This window comes from Letharia lupina (assembly GCF_014066315.1).
Source record: "Letharia lupina isolate WasteWater1 chromosome Unknown contig_7, whole genome shotgun sequence".
NCBI lineage: Eukaryota > Fungi > Ascomycota > Lecanoromycetes > Lecanorales > Parmeliaceae > Letharia > Letharia lupina.
The window spans coordinates 2,058,275-2,076,552 of record NW_023502976.1 but is presented as its reverse complement, the minus strand read 5'-3'; the positions used below and the strand labels follow the sequence as shown (position 1 = coordinate 2,076,552).

The window sequence follows — 18,278 nt, the reverse complement described above, 5'->3', positions numbered from 1 at the left end:
TTACCCAGGATGACTTATCATTTCTCCATCGCTCAGGCCGAAAATCATCTGCATCTTCGCCCCATAAATCCTTACGACGATGCATAGCGGCAATGCCAAAAGCGACCATGGTTCCTTCTGCGACAAATACTGGCGACTTTTGGTCAGGACCTCCACCACGAGGGAGAATGGTATCCTTATACGCTACTCGGGAGTTGGAAGGAAGGATTGGGTGAAGTCGCAGAGCTAAGCCAATGGTTAATTTCCAATCAATTCTAGCCATGAAGTCGTGTGAGGACCCTCACATTCTTTGAGACAGAACTGATGGTACTTCAAAGACCGGAGCTGGCTCATATCCGGGTTTTTACCATCGAGGGGCCTCACCTCTCCACGCAGGAGCTCCCATACATCGGGCCTTTTGGCAAGAATGAAGAAAAGGTTCGTGAGAAGAGCCGCAACAGGATCGAAGGCAGCAGAAAAGATGGTCAGGATCTCGTCGCGAAGGAATTGCTGGTCGTCGGTGAGCTTGCTGAGCTCATAGAGAAAGACGCGCCGGTCTTCTCCTTCGGAACGACCAACTTCTGGCCTTCCCTCCGTGCAATCGTGCAATCCCATAGCTCTCTCCACATGCTGGTCGATGAACTCATGGACTCTCTTGACGTTTCTGTAAAATTCCCGGTGCGGGAACAGGCTGCTGAAATGACCCAGCTTCCACCTATCTTCACAGCCCGCTTGAGCGTCGTGCATAGCTTGCACAAACTCGGTGCTCAAAGACGAAGGTGTTTCGATCGAACCCATCCCTTTGCCAAAGAAGCAGTCCGTGGAAAAATCGGCTATCAGCCGGGGAAACCAGATTCCCAGATCGACGGTCGCGGATCCATGCCTAGAGATGGCCTTGATCAGCTTCGTAACGTGCAAGTCAAACATCGGCAGATCGACCACCTGGCTCCTCGTGAGACAAAGCTGAAGAAGATCCCGCGAGTGCTTCCACTGCGGTCCGTCGACCTGGAAGATACTCTTGCCCAGAAGTGGAGCGAAGGCCCGTTTTCGACGTGAGCCGATACCGTAGTCGCCGAAGTTTGTCGAGAGCACGGCTTTGATGTTCTCCGGCTCCGACGTACTGATGACGGGAGTCATGAAGAACTTGGAGGAAAAGGTACTTCCATAGCGCAGATGCTGTCCGATTTGGCGCGCGATCGAAGTCTTTGACTTGGCTGCGGTAATCGCATCCCGAACGGCGTCGAGGCCGAAGAAGGGGTCTTTGTGAGGGTAAGCCAATGGGGCTTTGCAACGGTGTTTGCTGATGGCATTCCGACGAGCGATGGAAGCAGTGATGTTCCAGTACGATAGATAGAGTGAAGCTGCAGTGACACAAGCAACGGTAAGCTGAAATAAAGAGACGAACATTCTGTTTGCCGTCTGGATTCGACCTGTGAAGATCAAAAGTGGCCGTTGGTTTGGATGCGAGATATCAGAAGAAGAAGATATGAGCATGCATTGACCTGCCCTCCTTGTCCTTGTTCTATCATACGCATTCTCTAGCGCAAGGCGGAACTTTAACGGACGAAGCAATGTTTGCGCTACTGCATGTGCATGTGCATAAGTGTGCTGCAGGCTCGGCCAAGTCACCGCAGTGCTTCTCTCGAACCAATCGGCAGCCGGGATCAAATCCCAGCGCCGAAGCGCTGGGACCGGGACCCGAGGAGGACGGCAAGGATCTGCATATCCGAGGGCGCTGTACAGCCCCGAGATGCCGGGTCCGAGGGTGATCAGAACTAGGTTCTCACTGGGGCTGGCGCTTCGAGATTATGTCTGGCTTACAAGCTGCGAAGCTCGTTTTGAAGGTTCCAATTTATAGTCTGTGACTCCGATGTCCACATGAGTTTTCACGGGACTGATACTGGTCGATGTACAGGTGTACAAGAAGATCTCAGAGATTTTGCACGGAAATAGATACCCATGGTGGGTTCCCCTGTCCAGACTTCTTCGAATATGCTGCTAGATCTGATGCATCTTGTTCTGAATGGTCAGGATACGTCTGCGATATCCCAGCACATGAATATAAAGTCCGATTAGACCAATGTCTATGCAGGCGCTCCACAGACCCATGAATACTTTTCTTGATTCAGCAGCAAACACGGCCTTTTGAAGTACATCAAAGCTCGAGATTCGCGGAATCTTCGCCCCCGTGGAGTTTGTCCGTTCGTCCAGGATTCGAGCAGCGACAGGTGGCCTGCCAGGCTCAGTTGCTCTAGCGACAGTACCAGTCATGTCAGCAGCAGGAATCATTGGCTAAAACAGAGCAGTTCATGGGAAGGAAACGTCTATGCCTTGTGACTCATTGTGCAACGCGAATGCTGTCGCCTGGAAAGGCCGCAGAGGATGAGGAGAGAGTGCCCACAGATACGGCGGAAGCTATTCTCAGTGCAGCAGACAGGAAGTCAAACACAGTGTTTTTGTACAAGCTAGCGATGGATCTTCGTCGCCCGTTCGTGACTTCAACCTTTCACAGAGTATCAGCAAATCGCTATGGAGCTCTGTACCCTCGCCATAGCAGTCATCAAACGTGATCAAGATAAAGATAAGAGTGAGCCAATGTGAACTGGAGTTTTACTTCTAAGCGCTCGGGTACATCCACCATCTCCGAGCGATTGCGCGAGAAGAGATGGTCTTTTGCTGCAAAGAAGCTGGGCCCTTGAGAAGATCTGGACATAGCTACCATGCTAGGACTGATCGTTAGGTGAGGAATGTTGTCTTCTATTGAACACGAGATAGCACCCAGTAGCTGAAGGCAGGTTCCTTCAAACAGATCTGAATCATCATCACTTGCGAGTGCGATTTCAGCGAGCGCTATTTGCCGTTGTCAGAGGCCCGTATTGAATTGGAATTTTCTACAGGGTTTCTTTACATGGGCTATGTAGAACCACGACGATATGATACTGATTTGCTGGCCCTTCTTGAGATTTGCTATCGATCTTTGATTATCCGCAGCTCTCTGAGACACAGAGTTTTCCTAGAGCGAGGCCCAAAAAACGTTTACATGGAAAGAATGTGGTTATGTCCTAGCGATGCCGTTATATTCCACACTCCAAATGATTCAACACAACGCTCTTTTCCGACAGCCTGACCGCGGCGAGGCTAGAAATACCTTGTTAGCTCTATAAGTCACTTTCATCTCATCAATGGGTCATTACCTATCGGACTCAAATCATTTTCGCTCTTCAGATCCAGCTACAGCACTGTTGCTACCGGTTTCACCTCTCATCCCAGGCGCCTCCTTGGTAGGAGGGGGCTCGAGGATTGCGCCGATATTGTTCCATGGCTGCTCTCTCATGGATTCTTTCAACCACCGATCGACTGTCGACGAGTTGTTGGACACAAGCGCATGCTTTGGCTCTCTTTCACCCGAGGGTTCATTTCCCGTTGACCATGTCCTTTTCAGGTAATGACCAGCAGCCGCGGGTGGCGCTGCTTTAGACTATCAAACTCGTCAGCATCGGTCGTAGGTCTTTGAGAATTGCTGTTGGTGGAGCACAAACGTTTTTACTCGTCCCAGTCTTCTTTCTGTCAGCATGTTGCTCCCCTTCGGCCTCTTGGAGCTGGCGGAGTTCGTCTTGCATTGTGGAATGTGGCTTCGTAGAATACTTAGTCATTGTTATGAATTGTCAATCGAGACGGCAGTACTCACATCTGGACCTTCTGAAGGCACGACGAGATCTATTATGTTAATTGCTGGGAGAAGAGATTGGAAAGGTTGGAAGGTTGAATGGGCAGAAATGCCCATATATAAGCACGATCCCAGCTAGCCATTGCAGCTGCCTTCTCAGAAATCATATGTGCTTTCTGTTTCGTCAATTGGGTTGAGATGAGCCTCGGATTAAGATGTATTACCATCTGGTCGACTAAAGCTCGCTTAGCAAAATCCACGCCTTTCCCGAAATAGTTTGAAAAGTGCTTTTGGAACACTAGGCCACTTTCTGTTAGGTTCATAAAACAAGGCTACCATGCAGGCCTCCAGGCAGACTTCTGCCTTGGAGATGGTGCGCGGATCCACACCGCCTCTGACACCATCTCAAAGTCATAAGTAATATTCTCGCCTGGTGACCTACCGGTCCCAGTGTAAATACATTGTGGCAATCTCGATCTTTCGGCGAATTCCTTCGAGCAAAATGGCTTCTCAATCCACAAGGCCCGCTGAAGGTGGGTCTTCAGTGCCCCAGCGAGCTCGGCGAATACCGGACGGAGAATGGGAGATCTGGAGAGAGAAGCTGGTGAATCTCTTCCTGGAAGATGATGTACCGCGCAAAGAGATTGTTGCTATCATGGCGGAGAAGCACCATTTCATTATCACGTAAGCTTGAGCCTCGAGTGCGGTAGACTTGCAACCCGGAGCGATATTGAGACCAAGCAGGGAAGTACAGCTCAAGAACCGTTTCAAGAAATGGGATGTCAAGAAGTATATCCCAGACGATGATTTGAGGGTCATGCTGTCCTTGAAAAGAAAGCGACAGCGTCTTGGCAAAGATGCTCGTTTCCAGTACAAAGGTCATGATGTTGAGCAAGAACGAATGGAGCGTGCTTGGAAGAGACAAAGAGGGCCATTGCAATCGCCAGACTGTGAGTTTCAATCTCTGGGGTGGATTGCGGGTCTAAAATTATCTCTAGTTGTTCCATCATACATCAAAATGTACACCTCGCGGCAGCACAGCCCTCAAGATGCTCTAAGTGGCGCTTCGTTGAATTCTACTGATCGTCAATCCATTGCGCCGCAAATTTTCGATATGCCGCTCCTCGAGCAGTACCAGACCAGAGGAAGCCCAAATGTTGCTTTCCACAACCCATTCGAGTTTGACTTCGACTTCAACTTCGATATTCCACCGGTAATGCAAGAACCTGACACCCATAGTTTAGCATATGCTGGTCAATCTTCGGGTGACTTGGTTATGGCAGAAGCTCCTATTGCAGCACCTCTACAAATAGAAGGGGCGGACTTCGGGGGAGACGTGATTTCAAGTACTGAAATGCAGGGTGAACATAGCGGTATCAGTAGAGTACTGCAGGATGACGAATCCCGCAAGCACCTCCCTACTACCCAGCTTTCCAGAGCGAGTAGTTCACAGGTATCCAGCATCGACTGGCGCAGATATCTTAACTTTTCCCCAAGCATGAGTTCGTCATCTGGATCGCCCGCTATGGCTTTTCAGTCACCTCGCTACCCATCACGACCCTTGAGTACTTTCCTGGCCTCCGATCATACGGATCCTGAGAGTGTTATGCTCCCATTGCAATTGCTAAGGTCAAATTTTATCGAGTCCGTAGAGCTCGTTCCGAGCGTTCGGATCAGTCAGGGTTCCACACTCGATCGTCTTTACTCTACGTTACAGAGTACCTGGCTATCGCTGGAGATAGAAGAACTGATTTGTCGGAGCTATGAACTATCTGCGCAAGCTATCCGGCGTCGACAGGCGGCAAGGCCGGTTACTAGCAATGGAACCAGCCTTTCGTTGACGTTGGAAGACGACCACGAATATGAGGCGCCAAAGACCGGACGCCAGCCTATAGAAGAAAGGCACTTCGACAATAGGCCTAAACTGAAGCTCACGAGTAGGACTTGGCACCGGACATCGATGGGAAGGCTCAACATTGAATTCAGCACGCCACCTGGAGAATCCCCATACGTTGATACTTCGGATGTGCCGTGTGTGGTCAACATATCTTTCATACCCAGAAGTCAGCAACGTACAATCGGGATCTCTGCTGCGTTTCAAAATATTTCATCTATATCACGAGGTTGCCGCATCTCTCCACGCCTCAGAACGTTCAATGTAATACCAAACGACTCACAGGTCATCCGTTGCATACGAAGGAATGATATATTGGGTGTGCAACGGCTTTTCACAGAAGGAAAAGCCTCCCCTTTAGATGTTGACTCGGGTGGTTTCTCATTGCTCTCGGTATCCAGCCCCGATGCTGCACGTGAGACAACGAACACTAACTTCCAGTTTAGTATGCCATGGAACACAGAAGCTCTGATATGTTTCGTCTGCTTTTGGAAGGTGGAGCAGGCACACAAAATTGCAACTTGTAAGCGCTGCATTCCCTGGATATCTCTTGAAAATCCTGATGACATCACCGTAGATATTCCAATACGACTGATGTCATCTGGGCCATTTGGGGCATTTATACAGAAACCGACATTCTCGTAGAGGGACGTCAAGATCGCGTGGCCTTTGACGCAAACGTGGATATGACACGCCTTGCATTGAACCACGGCTGCGATATCGAGGATAAAGTTTCCTTCAATAGATCCTATGCCAATGCTCTCTTCCATGTCACTTTTTGGGATTGGTCTCAAGCGCATCCAACGTTACCTATTGAGACCCTTCAATTCTTGCTCAATATCGGATATGACATAGAACAGCAGAGCGCTAATGGACTCACGCCACTGCTCTTTGCAGCTACTCAACAGTTGCCTCATATCGTCAAATGTCTCAGATTGTTCATTGGACGTGGGGCTAACCCTCACGCAACTGATCCCGAAGGCCGAGGCGTGTTACACTGTGCTTTCGCCGCTCCAGAGTTCTTTCACGACTGCTTCGGTACGCTATACATCGAGGATCAATACGGGCCTGATCGTTCAGCTGATGCAGCGATCTGGTATGCACGGGAATTCTTCAACACAGAAGATGACTCTCACAAGGAGGACTACGATGACGAAGGCGCCGACCCTGGACCACTTCAAGACGATATAGTCAACGATATGTTCAATGAAGCGGATAGCGCAGCGAATGAGTACAGCATTGATTATATTCTCTGTGAAAATGATGACGGCGCCCTGGAGAAGATTCGGGATCCGGTGCAGGTACTCAATAAGCGCACGATGTTCAAGCTGCTCACCCTACTCCAACTTGGATGTGACCCGAATGTCGTCGACCATGAGGGTTTGTCACCGAGTGACACTGCGATGGAATACGGTCTCTGGCCACAATGGCGCTGGGCACTCCTCAATACTGGATACATTCATCACAGACAGCATGGATGGGTGAAGAGCTCCTTATTTGAGTGAGGTGGGCCTCGCGGCTAGATTAATGAACGAATCCTATAGACACGCTTCACGAATGTCATCAAACGTCTTCAGATGCTCCATCAGTCTTGATTGAAACAACTCACCACAGTATCTTCCACCATTCCACGTGATATTTCCAAAGGCTTCTTCGGTCCTAACTTGCTGCCCATCAATATTCGCGAGTAACATGTAAATTATCTCTAGCGTGGACGCTCGGCAGCCTATGATGGTCATCTTGGTTACTCACCTTTTACACTCACCCCTACACCCGCGACTCATCTTGGTTACCCAGTGGATTCACCCCCTATATTCTCGACTTGCCTTGCTCATCCATATAGAGTGTTAGCAACTCAGCTAAAAAAGCTTAGTCCCGGGGGTGTCTGCGCTTGACGGCCAGACACCCCTATTTGGATTTAAATACCTCCGCAGAGCCCCCGCAAGGCCCCCGTAGGGGCTGCTGCTAACAAATAATATATAAACTAAAGAAGTATAATTAATTTATAACGTCTTTAAAAATCATACTTATACTCGCTCACTCTCAATTAGAGTTTTTAAAACTATTTAAATATTTTATAGAACTAAGCGATTTATATAATAAAGTTCGGTGGCGAATATCAACGATATGTAAGTGTTCTCATTCTCACGCATCACACATACACAGGGCACATAGGTATGAGGTATCAAGTGGTTGGGCCATCCCGACGCCGGGATAACACCTGAATAGAGGCCTGAATAGATGTATTCGTACCCCAGCGCCGAGAAAACTCCCATGCCTATAGCATAGACCTGGAGTGAAATGGTAGCTAACTATATACAAAGGTGTGGGTGGGTGGGATAAAATGTATGTAATGGCTCTGAAAGAGACGAAATCGAATATAGAGCCATTGTCAGGTGCAAAACAGGTGGATATGTAGCTCGTAGTGGACAGATGTCTCCTACCCTTGACAGGGTAGTCTCAGTAATTCAGACTCACGGCTAGCCGGGATTCGCTCGTTTGTGAGTGGGGATCTGAGCTCGTCACCCAGGGCGGAGATGTTCTGATGGACATTAAAGACACGCGCTGTGTTGCCTAGGAAGCTGCGGCACCTTGGTGACCTCCAGACGCTGCTGAGGCTCAGCCATACGCGTACGGTTTGGAAGTAGGCCGTCGAGTTTTTGGGCTCACACACACGCACTTGAGGACAGGGGCGTGTGATACTGGTCAATCTCGTTACCCGCGAGACCTTGAAGGCCAGACTTCATGGTTAAAATCCAAGGACGCTGAAAAGATCCTTGCCTACTTGCCACTCCTTCATTGTACAATTGCCGAAATAACCCAAGGCATCGTTATTCAATGTATAATACAACCAAATAGCCAATACTACAACATCACTCAATTCCCCATGCTGAATTTTCGACATTTCGATATATAGCAATCTGGCTGTTCGCGAAACGGCATCCTCAATCACCACGGCTCTATTGAGCAAAGTTGCCCAAATCGATACCATTCCATGGACTCCTCTTCGCGATTATGCTAACCTGCGCCGGACAAGCATATTCATCACCGCTCACAGTCGCAGAAGGAGACGATCCATCGTTACAGGTGCAGATATGCGTGATTTCAGGGTCACGACCGCCGCCGATTACTTCATCGCTAGCACTCACGGAAGAAATCGTCAGCATACACCAATAGGGCTAGTATTTTACCCAGGGAAGAATGTCTTACCGCAAAGTGCAAGCGAGAGGCGTAGTCGTAGGTGTCACGACGACGGGAGCAGGTGGCGGGGTGCTGCTACAGTCAAAGGAAGTCGTAGGTGGCAGAGTTGTCCAGCCGCAAGGGTTTGGAGCACTGGGCTCGATAGCGTAAGTATTACCGTCGTTGTTGCATTCGCAGTATCCAAGGCTGTCAGCGATAGCGGCACACGTGTTATCCGGGTCGGCGTTATGCTGACATGTGACAGTCGCGGCTGCAGCGGAAGTGCCTGTCGCGGCTGTAGAACTTGCAATTGTGCGTGTGATTGGTTTGCCAGACCAAGTGGAGAGGTAGTCGATAGCGCCTTGGTAATGGAACGCAGCATAGGATGTAAAGTACGCCTTGATAGCAGCATTGTTATTACCTGCGCTAGACAGCTGGTCGCCAATGTTGTCTACGATGCCATTGACGCTGAAAAAATTGGGTTGGTTCGATACAAGATACTTCTGTACCGCGGGGCCGAAGAAGGAGTAGTATGTTGCGGTGTTGCCCGTGCTTGGGAAGCCGACGCCGGTCAGATTGCCAGTGAAGACTTGCTTTTTGAAGCTGTTGACGGCGTTGGGGATGCCTTCGAGGTTCTGGAGGACAGTCACTTCTTCGGCTATCGCTGTGCAGGCGCTATGAGAGCGCTTGGTTAATTGGATTGGCGGAGGGAGGATGAAGGTACGGAGGCTCACGGAGATAAGGTGAAGACGGCATTGGTTACCGCTGTCCAGTCAGCTGCTGCGATAGAGGTTGGATTATCAGTACTATTAGTTTGATCAGCATCTTCTTCGTCTCAATCTGAGGCTCTGAGCGTCAGTGGCGTACGGTCTGTCAGCTTTGAACGCTTCCCCAATGATCTGAAGCTCAAAAATATGGTCCACATTCCAAGGATTCGGGCCTGATGTCTGCTTGGGATCGTCCGGCGGAGGAATAGATGTTGTAGCCGTTGTGTCTGTGAAACTTGTGAAGGAGGCAGCAAGATCGTTAGAGGCTACGTCAATCTGGTACCATGTTGCAGTGGCTTGGTCAAGATAGATAGATCGAGCAGTGACAGCTTCGAAGTATCAGTTTGACAATTGACGAGGAAAGACTTAGTTCTCATACCTTTTCGTAAAGGGCGAGTGCCATCCGCAGCAATCTCTGCGTCAGTCTCATCTTCTGGTGCAACATTGGTTGGGTCCGCGACCTGTCTTCTGAGGATGACGAGGGCATCATTTGCTTCTCCATGATTTTCGGCATATTCAAGAGGAGATGTAGTAACGATCGTAGAGAAGAGAAGAGTGAAAATTGGGGCAGCGAGTAAAACGGCTTTGGAAGAGAAGACCATACTGAAAATAAGATAGTAACTAGACTGTAGAGTGAACGAAGGCTAGAATTTGTTGACAGGTGGTTGAATTGTATCCTATCTCTAAGATGATCGGATGGTCTCCTCTTTATACTTTTGTAGAGGCTATGTCGAACATAGTTGTGTCTCACCTCCAAGCCTACATACCGTACGTCATGTGCTTCTACGCCTTATGGCAAGAACATCCAGGTAGATGTTACACCAGGGAAGCGATGCCATGAAGCAGACACATGAAACTTGAGGCACAGTCGTCACGGATGCGAGGCCATGAACATGAGGCTATGGCTGGGCCTCGAACCCTTTGAGACCCCTCCTTCCTCAAGGACTAAGTAAAACAGGTAAGGTAGTCAGGCTCAAGCCAAAACACACACTCTAGGTCAATGAATAAAGAAAGCGAAGGTAGCATCACGCTTTCTTGAAGAAATTGCCAGTGATACAGGCAAAGATTCGACAACATTGAAGAACGACACATCGGGACCTTCGTGAAATGGAGGTCTCACCGGAAAAGACAGGCCGAGAACATGGAGACTTCAGTATCTCTCACACACTACTTCTGTTTGTGGTAAGCTGAGCACTGGCAGGATGCACAGCCTTTCAGAGAGAAGATGATACGAGAGATGTGGGATCTATTCGTAGAGCAGAGCGAGGTACTGTCGTACTCGGAATGACGATTTTATACGACGCCCCACGAACGGTTTGTTCCTTGGAGGCTGAAATACATTTCGGCCCCCCACCCTCTTCGGTGCTCCGGCTTTGATCCGGTGCAAATTCCCCGACGAACGCTGCCCCTTTCCAACAGGCACCAATCATCAGCATCTCGTGCTATTTGGGATTCATGAGTCAACAGGCTGTAGCTAAGCATTGGAAGGAAATGATTGAGAAGCCCGCTGCGGCGTCTGCATAGTGAGGTGTGTTGCTGCTGTTTCCAATCAAATTCTCGAAAGACTATTACGACGTGGGGCAGCACCGCTCCACCTGCAATCTCGCCTTGTAGAATAGATGGCTCTGTGATTAGTTTGCCTTTGGAAATGCTGGTACTTCATACGCGTCGTTGAGAAGATCGAATATGAAGATGAGGGTAAAGGATGGCAGTTAGAAGACTGGCTTAAATTGCACTCGGCGCTAATTTCGCTTCAGGCGTTTTACGGCCACCGTACCTTTGACTCTATGGGAATTGAGGGTGTGGTGTGTACACGTATTCAGTGGTGGCACGATATTCACATCTAAACTGACAAGAGGATCATACATATAGCTGCGCCTCTCCAGAAAAGGAGCCACTCTCTCCTCCAACATTGTCATCCAACATCCTCGTCGCGTCATCGCTGGATCCACTCTTACTGTGTACTTATCTGCACTGTCTTCATAGTTGCAATGAGTTTGCAAGTCACATCATAGGACAATGGCTTCTAGGAAACAACGAGGATGGACAGTCCCCGGTTTTGGGCTGCCGTTGAGATGGCCAGAAATGCAAAGCAGATTGTGGCAGCCTCTGTTTCAGCCGGACGAGAACACCCTGCTTCTTTCAGCACTCGATGGATCTGAAAATCCGTGAGTTCCCATTCCTCCCACGACCATTTGAGATAGCTGATGAGCCAATTTTGATCTGCAGCACCTTTTGCTATACTGTTCGGGAACTGACTATGCTAGTGTTGATCAACGAACTGACTGATATGCCGGACTGGGATCGCAAGATTTTTGATCCTGATTTCACCTTTGAATGGAAGAGTGCAAAAGTTGCGTTTGGGAAAGACGTAACACGTTCCATGGCCGATTGGGTAAGACGGCAGAATACTCTTCATTGGACTGACGTCTAAAATTACGTAGTGTGTTGAAGAAGTCAAGTACTATGTTCGCAACTTTATCTCCACACGATTTATTCCAGCATTGGACGGAGGTGTGCTCAAATCAGATGACTGCGTAGATGCCTCGCTTCGGAGAGATCTTCAGAGAGCTGCAGCTGCCCTGAGAAGAGATTCGACAAACTCCACAAGTTATTCGAGCCATATGATTTTAGACATCGTGGATCCGTATCTTTACCCTTTCATTTTTGCACAAACGAAAACCCTGAGAGACGGTACTCTGACTTCAAATGATTGTATCCCAAGGTACGGCGAGGGTGAGGCGGTGAAAAGGCCATCGGATGAGGACTGCGTCCAAAAAGGACGTCCAAAATATCCCAACGATCATGCTTGGTCAAACCGCTTTCAATGGCTACCTTTCGATGTTCAATTTGAAGATAGAGGTGAAACCGCTTCACGGTACGGTGTTACAAATCAAGAGCGCATCTATATCAGCTAACCACTCCCCGTCCCATAGTATCGCTAGCTATATCAACAACGTCCACCCTTATACTCATCGGTCACTATACCACATCACAGAAAACCTCATTGATTCGTTCCTCCCTCTGTTCAACTACACACTTATCGATCTCAAAGCTTCTGGATGGCAGAATCAACGCATGCACCTCGCAGTGCTTGGACGGGATCCCATGATCCAGCGTGAGCCGGATCCTTTCCGTCCCCCAGAACAACGAGCTCTTGATTGGCTTGACCGTCAAGGACGATATCGAGACGTCATATTTGTGGATCTGAAGAAGGAATTCTGGAACGTTGGTGTCCAGATGGTTCTTCAGCTTCAAGACATTAACCTCACGCCGGAGGAACCAGGTTATGAGGGTGAGCCGTGGCATGTTCAGGGTCAGAACAATGAGCGAATATGTGCTACTGCGCATTACGTCTACTCGACGAACAATCTCTCATCCTCCGCTCCGCCAACCATGTCGTTCCGTCGACGCATCAATCCCGAAGAAGCCGGCCTCGCCAGAGGTTACGTTTTCTCTCCGCCCTATGCACCTGAGATCTACGGCGCCGAAGACGGCGACGCCGCGATCCAGCATATAGGTGACGTGAAACTAAGAGAAGGAAGGACAGTCGTGCACCCGAATATCTTCCAAACCCGACTGAACAAGTTCACCCTCGCCGATGCTTCGAAACCAGGTCATTGTCGGCTGTTGACTCTCCACCTTCTCGATCCCAACAGAAGGAACATGAGCACCGCGATGGTACCATGCCAGCGCCGTGACTGGTGGGCACGGGAGATACGTCAACGCAGTCCTAGGATGAGGCGATTACCGACGGAGGTTTTCGACAACATCATCGGCATGGTTGACGGGGATCCCACTTCTACGGAAGAGGCCGAGAAGATCCGAAGGGAGTTTCGGGAGGAAAGGGAGGAATACCGCAAACAGCACACGAAGTCGATGGAGGCGTATTTGGGGTGGGATTTACGGGGCTTTGATGACGAGTAAGTCTCTTCTTATCTGCCATACTCTGCTTATTCAGACAATCGTTGACGTCCTGAGTCGCGAAGCTGAGCATGTCTTAGCTGGGTACATTTATAAGTCATCTGTCACCTTGAAGTAATTCGATATACGTGTACCATAGCGCAATTTATTGGCTCATGCCCAGCAAGAGAGATGTTCAAACGGTCATGACAAACAGTATTCTAAATCTGTCAGCGGGGTCCTCCGTTGACGCTCCAGGACTACCATCACAATCCGAGAGCTTGAATCAAGCTATCATGTTATCATATGTCCAAGCCAGTACCCATCATCATCTACGCTCCGCATATCTTGGTCTTTGCGCAAGGCAACAATTCGGTCTCCCCGTTATCAATCACTACACAGCCTCCTCACCTCCGCACAATCCACGCACTCTTAATGACTGTCACCGTCCTTTCAAGCAGTTCCTCTCCATCGACTGACCAAATTCGCGCGGTTTGCATTCTACTCCATCGCTTTCTTTTCTCCAAAACCGCTTGCCTCTATCCCATTCTCGAATCCGTCCATGCAATCCTGTGAAAACAATCTGCGGTATCGGATGCGCCATGGAGCGCTAATTGAGTTACGTCTTCAATCCGCACTTGGTAGCATGCCGAAGAACCAGAGGTTGCTGGGGTTATCCGATGTTGGCGGAACGAGCGAGGAGTAATCCGGGTGTCGAGAGCTGGTTGCCCAACTCGAGCCGTTAGATAAAAGAACAAATCACTAACGTCGAAGACTGTCATGGTTGCAGCCCTGCTACCACACAAGGTCCAGTTGGGCCTAGCGCGGCTTGGCACTATCTACAGTAACAGGCCTTATCGTGCATAGACCTCTCCAAAATTATTACACCGTTCACACGCAATATCAGCTCCGAGAATCTACTCACTCCATGGCAGGTGCCATATGATTCAGGTAATGTTCGAGTGTTCATAACTCATAATTCATGAACGGTATATGTGGGCTGTCCCTTTCGAGTCTCACTCCCCGGCACGGACCTCGAATACTTGTTCGCTTCGGTCAAGGGATCTCTGTCCCCGATCGAATATTTCAACAAGCCGAGCTGCGTTGCCTGCTATGTTGGCGTTTAGTGGGGTCAACGCTGGCGTCCGCTGGTTCAATAGTAAGGTTTTCGTGACTACCTCCTTTGCTCTTCTGTTTCGTTTTTATCCCCTTCGCCTTCTTCGACCTGGAAACATGTTCTTCTAGCAAGCTCACCACAGCTTCATTTTTCTTTACCGTTTTCGCATGCTGCAACACGTCTCTCCCAAGCCCATTCACAGCCTTCGCATCGGCCCCCTTCTTCAACAGCAGCTCAACCATATCAACATGACCCTTGGCAGCCGCAACATGTAGTGCGGTGTTACCATCCAATTTCTTCATATTGATCAGCGCGATATCATGTCTGCCATCGCGCTTCGCATCCGCATCAAGTAGCATACCAGCAATCCACGGCCCCCTCCGGTTCCCATAGACAGCAGCATGAACACAAGTAGCGCCATCCGAGATATCAGCCCTAGGATCCGCGTCTGCATCCAGCAGCGCTTGCACAACACCGATTTGACCGTTCCAGACAGCCAGAAAGAGAGGAGTAGTACGCCGCCAGCGCTCTTTGCCCTTGACATTCCAATCAGATGTTCTAGCCTCAACATCTGCACCATTGGCAATGAGTGCCTTTACGATATCAAGGTTTTTTTTGTAAGCGGCGCAATGCAATGGCGTCCAGCCCTCGCGATCGCATGTTTTTGAGCTTGCACCGCGCTTGATCAGCAGCATGGCTACCGCAGTACGATCCTCTGCTATTGCCTCTTGTAGAGGTGTCCTGAGATTTGTGCTCTGCGGCGAAGCGTCTGCTCCATGATCTAGTAGTACGTTGATGATGCCTAAATGCCCGTTCAGTGCTGCGTAGTGCAGTGGATTTCTGCCACCTGGGCAGTTCCCATTCTTGTCGGCCTTGCCGGGGAGCATTCTCAGGTCGATTTTAGCGCCGTATTCTATCAATGTTTGCGTAACAGCTTCGTGGCCGTACTCGGCGGAGAGATGCAAGGCCGTTTGGCCATCTCGGGCTATCGCGTTGACATCCATGCCGTCTTGGAGTAGCAGTCTGACAATTTCGTGCTGTCCGTCTTTAGCGGCGTCAAAGAGTGCTATCCGCTGAAGGCTAAGCTTCTCCATGCGCTTAGTGATGTCCGCCGTGGAGTCTCGATTCTCGAGAACTGGAGCTGCTGCGTCGTACTTTTTATATCGTCCTGCCTCGAACGAGCCTTCTGATGCCCCATCGAGCGTTTCGGCCACGTATTTCTTCAGTGCGCCACCGACATTCGTGCTTGTAGAGTCTTGGCGGTTTACTCTCGGTCTCTCTGGTCGGGAGCCAGCGTCATAGGCGGTGAGAAGGAGTGTACACTGCCTTTTGTGGGCATCAGAACTCGAAAATAATCCCGGCATCTGATCTGTATGCAAATGGAGGGCTCACATAGTTACATTGCTCATATGGAGGTTGAGCGTTTGCTTGCTACGCTGAAAGCCCTCCAAAAGTTCATTGATGCCGCCCTTAGCCCACAGCCACTTCAAATCCGAGATCTTCCAACTCCTCCCATCATCCGTCAACTTGAGATACGGCCTTAGAGTACTCTCAATCTTCCCATTGATCTCCGAGAAACTCTTCAAAGGACCTTCCAGCTGTTCCAGCGACTTGATGATACGATCATTGTTTCGCAGTGCTTGCTTCTGGTCTTCGTCTTTGAGTGTTGACTGTAATGACGCGATAATAGAAGACAGCTCTTCGGTCTCGCCAGATAGCTTCTTGATATCGCGAGGGGCGTTTTGAATAGCCTTGAGGACATTATGAAGTGCGACCGAGCTTTCCAGCGCGGCAGTCGCAACACCTACAACGCTTGCTATTATGGAAAGAGGGTCCATCTGTACATTTGGGACACGATATATTCCTAGTAGTAGATGTGGTAATAGATTTTGATTCTTCTATCTACTGTGCCAAGCTGACTGAGGTCAGCTACAGCAATGGGGCTACAATGAGCTAGGCCTAATGAGGTTAGCGGCTATCGCCATGCATGATTTGTTCGTATTCGTAAGTCAAATATCGGATTCAGTCGTATGAACACTGAGAGATATTTCCAGGGTGTATATAGACTAGAGCATGGCCACCTTGATGCTTTTTTTCTTACATTCTTCATGACAGTCAAGATAGCTGTTAGAGTATAACAGTCATGGCCTATCATTCATACACTTTTTCCGCTGCCAATACCTGTAGTTCCAACATGATCGAATACCTCAGCTATGTGGACGGTACGACTATGTAGAAAGGGCACAAGAAAACACAAGCAGTTGGGCACGGAACAGTCTATTGTTTATACAAAAGGTACCTGAGACTTGACCTCTTGGTTTGATCCTATTCAGAAGACAATTTAATAATGATATCAGACTAAATGTAGTATCGAAGACGAAGTGCGAAATAAGAATCGATTTCTCCAACATTCTATTGGTATCAATGTCGTTCCAGTCAGCAAGGAAACCCAGCTTGCTCGACAGATCTTTGGTATCATCAGGTGCATTCGCCGGGGTTGCAGATTCGGACTGACTACCTTGAGCGCTCGATGACGCTTGACCGGTTAATGCCGGAGTGCGATCAATATAAGGGCCAAATGATGCGTAGCCACCCAGTGGATTGGTTTGGAAAGGTCGCAGCCGACTGTAGTCCTGTAGGAAAGTGGGGGCTTCCACCACGACTTATGCCACGGTTTCGTCCCCGGGCGGCCGTAGGCGACAGTGCTGCTGGCGGTGGCTGCGTAGACAACGTCTTTGGCATGGTTGATCCCCTGTGTGCCTTGGATAAAGCATCCTTGGAAGCGTTCATGTTCTCCGAAAACTGTTGTAAAGCAGCCTCTGAGGCGCTTCTTGCGGCCGTTCCCCTCTCCTCGGGGGCCTTGCGATACGCGATAAAATGCCTCCTGAACCCCATTGTGGGATGTGATCTGGGGCCTGAGACGTTCGACTTCGTTGCGAAGGGTCTCCTCATCCTCACCGAGCTTTCTTGATCTGGTATCGGACCTTTGTTGATCCGCGTTGAATTGTCTCCGTGACTGCATGACAGAACCACAGAGACATTTGACTCTGCGTTGCTTCTCGCTGCAGCTTTCGCGCTCCGACTGTATCCAGTCTTTCAGGGCATTTTGCCGTCTGTTGGTATCTGTCAACTTCGTCTCGGTCTCTTCTCCTCTGGTAACACCCCCACCAACCTCTTCTCGAGCCTCTCCATCCCAATGTCTGCGATTCAAGACGCTCGTTAGCCTCCTGGTTTTGCGCCTCAACTTCTCGAGTCGACTGCGCGGCAGCATCCTTCTTTCTCTCTTTGCTTCCTCGAATCTCCCCCTTGCTCTACGCGAAACCTCTTCCGCGCCAGCTTTCTCGCGGTCGATGGTCCCCCAACTTGTCAAATTGCTCTGTATGGGGCTACTTGAACTTCCCCTTCAACTCGCGCAACCTGGGGACGAAATCAATCAAACTCGAGGCCGCAGTGGTATCTTGGATAGGGGTGATCATTCACTGCGGTGCATTGTCTATCCACGGTGTCTACCAGGCGTGACACTTTATCGTCGAGCCTAACGAGTGCCACCTCGTTTCAACTGATTTCAGGTTTTGCCACGTTAGGTCGTGATGACGGATCGAGGCGGCGACAATAGCTCGGTTCCCGATCTGGAAACGCAGCTGGAGGAGATCACAGTCCAAGTCAAAAGATAGGCCTGTGTCGCTTCAACAAACTAAATCAGCTGCATAGGCCCCAACAAATAGTAACATCAAGGGTTTGGTAGCAACACAGACGACATATTTTCTACCT

General features: G+C 49.6%; 6 protein-coding genes across 6 annotated transcripts; 2 read left to right on the top strand and 4 right to left on the bottom strand.

Annotated features, from left to right (window-relative positions):
- Positions 1 to 237: 237 nt before the first annotated feature.
- Positions 238 to 1,386, bottom strand: HO133_009852 (uncharacterized protein; the record flags this gene model as incomplete). Its single annotated transcript, XM_037300711.1, has 1 exon — positions 238 to 1,386. One exon carries the CDS (start codon positions 1,384 to 1,386, stop codon positions 238 to 240), a length of 1,149 nt encoding a protein of 382 aa, XP_037154559.1.
- Positions 1,387 to 3,187: 1,801 nt separating this feature from the next.
- HO133_009851 (uncharacterized protein) lies at positions 3,188 to 3,632 on the bottom strand (the record flags this gene model as incomplete). The annotated part of the gene is made up of 2 exons (XM_037300710.1): positions 3,188 to 3,457; positions 3,519 to 3,632. 2 exons carry the CDS (start codon positions 3,630 to 3,632, stop codon positions 3,188 to 3,190), a joined length of 384 nt encoding a protein of 127 aa, XP_037154558.1.
- Positions 3,633 to 4,148: 516 nt separating this feature from the next.
- On the top strand, positions 4,149 to 7,045 carry HO133_009850 (uncharacterized protein; the record flags this gene model as incomplete). The annotated part of the gene is made up of 5 exons (XM_037300709.1): positions 4,149 to 4,330; positions 4,391 to 4,596; positions 4,645 to 5,933; positions 5,987 to 6,063; positions 6,118 to 7,045. The coding sequence occupies 5 exons, from the start codon at positions 4,149 to 4,151 to the stop codon at positions 7,043 to 7,045; spliced, it is 2,682 nt and encodes an 893-aa protein (XP_037154557.1).
- A 1,455-nt stretch (positions 7,046 to 8,500) lies between these two features.
- On the bottom strand, positions 8,501 to 10,089 carry HO133_009849 (uncharacterized protein; the record flags this gene model as incomplete). The annotated part of the gene is made up of 5 exons (XM_037300708.1): positions 8,501 to 8,678; positions 8,751 to 9,395; positions 9,455 to 9,526; positions 9,588 to 9,816; positions 9,867 to 10,089. 5 exons carry the CDS (start codon positions 10,087 to 10,089, stop codon positions 8,501 to 8,503), a joined length of 1,347 nt encoding a protein of 448 aa, XP_037154556.1.
- Positions 10,090 to 11,639: 1,550 nt separating this feature from the next.
- On the top strand, positions 11,640 to 13,414 carry HO133_009848 (uncharacterized protein; the record flags this gene model as incomplete). Its single annotated transcript, XM_037300707.1, has 3 exons — positions 11,640 to 11,882; positions 11,932 to 12,365; positions 12,424 to 13,414. The coding sequence occupies 3 exons, from the start codon at positions 11,640 to 11,642 to the stop codon at positions 13,412 to 13,414; spliced, it is 1,668 nt and encodes a 555-aa protein (XP_037154555.1).
- Positions 13,415 to 14,476: 1,062 nt separating this feature from the next.
- Positions 14,477 to 17,778, bottom strand: HO133_009847 (uncharacterized protein; the record flags this gene model as incomplete). Its single annotated transcript, XM_037300706.1, has 4 exons — positions 14,477 to 15,829; positions 15,908 to 16,371; positions 16,867 to 17,132; positions 17,180 to 17,778. 4 exons carry the CDS (start codon positions 17,776 to 17,778, stop codon positions 14,477 to 14,479), a joined length of 2,682 nt encoding a protein of 893 aa, XP_037154554.1.
- Positions 17,779 to 18,278: the final 500 nt, after the last annotated feature.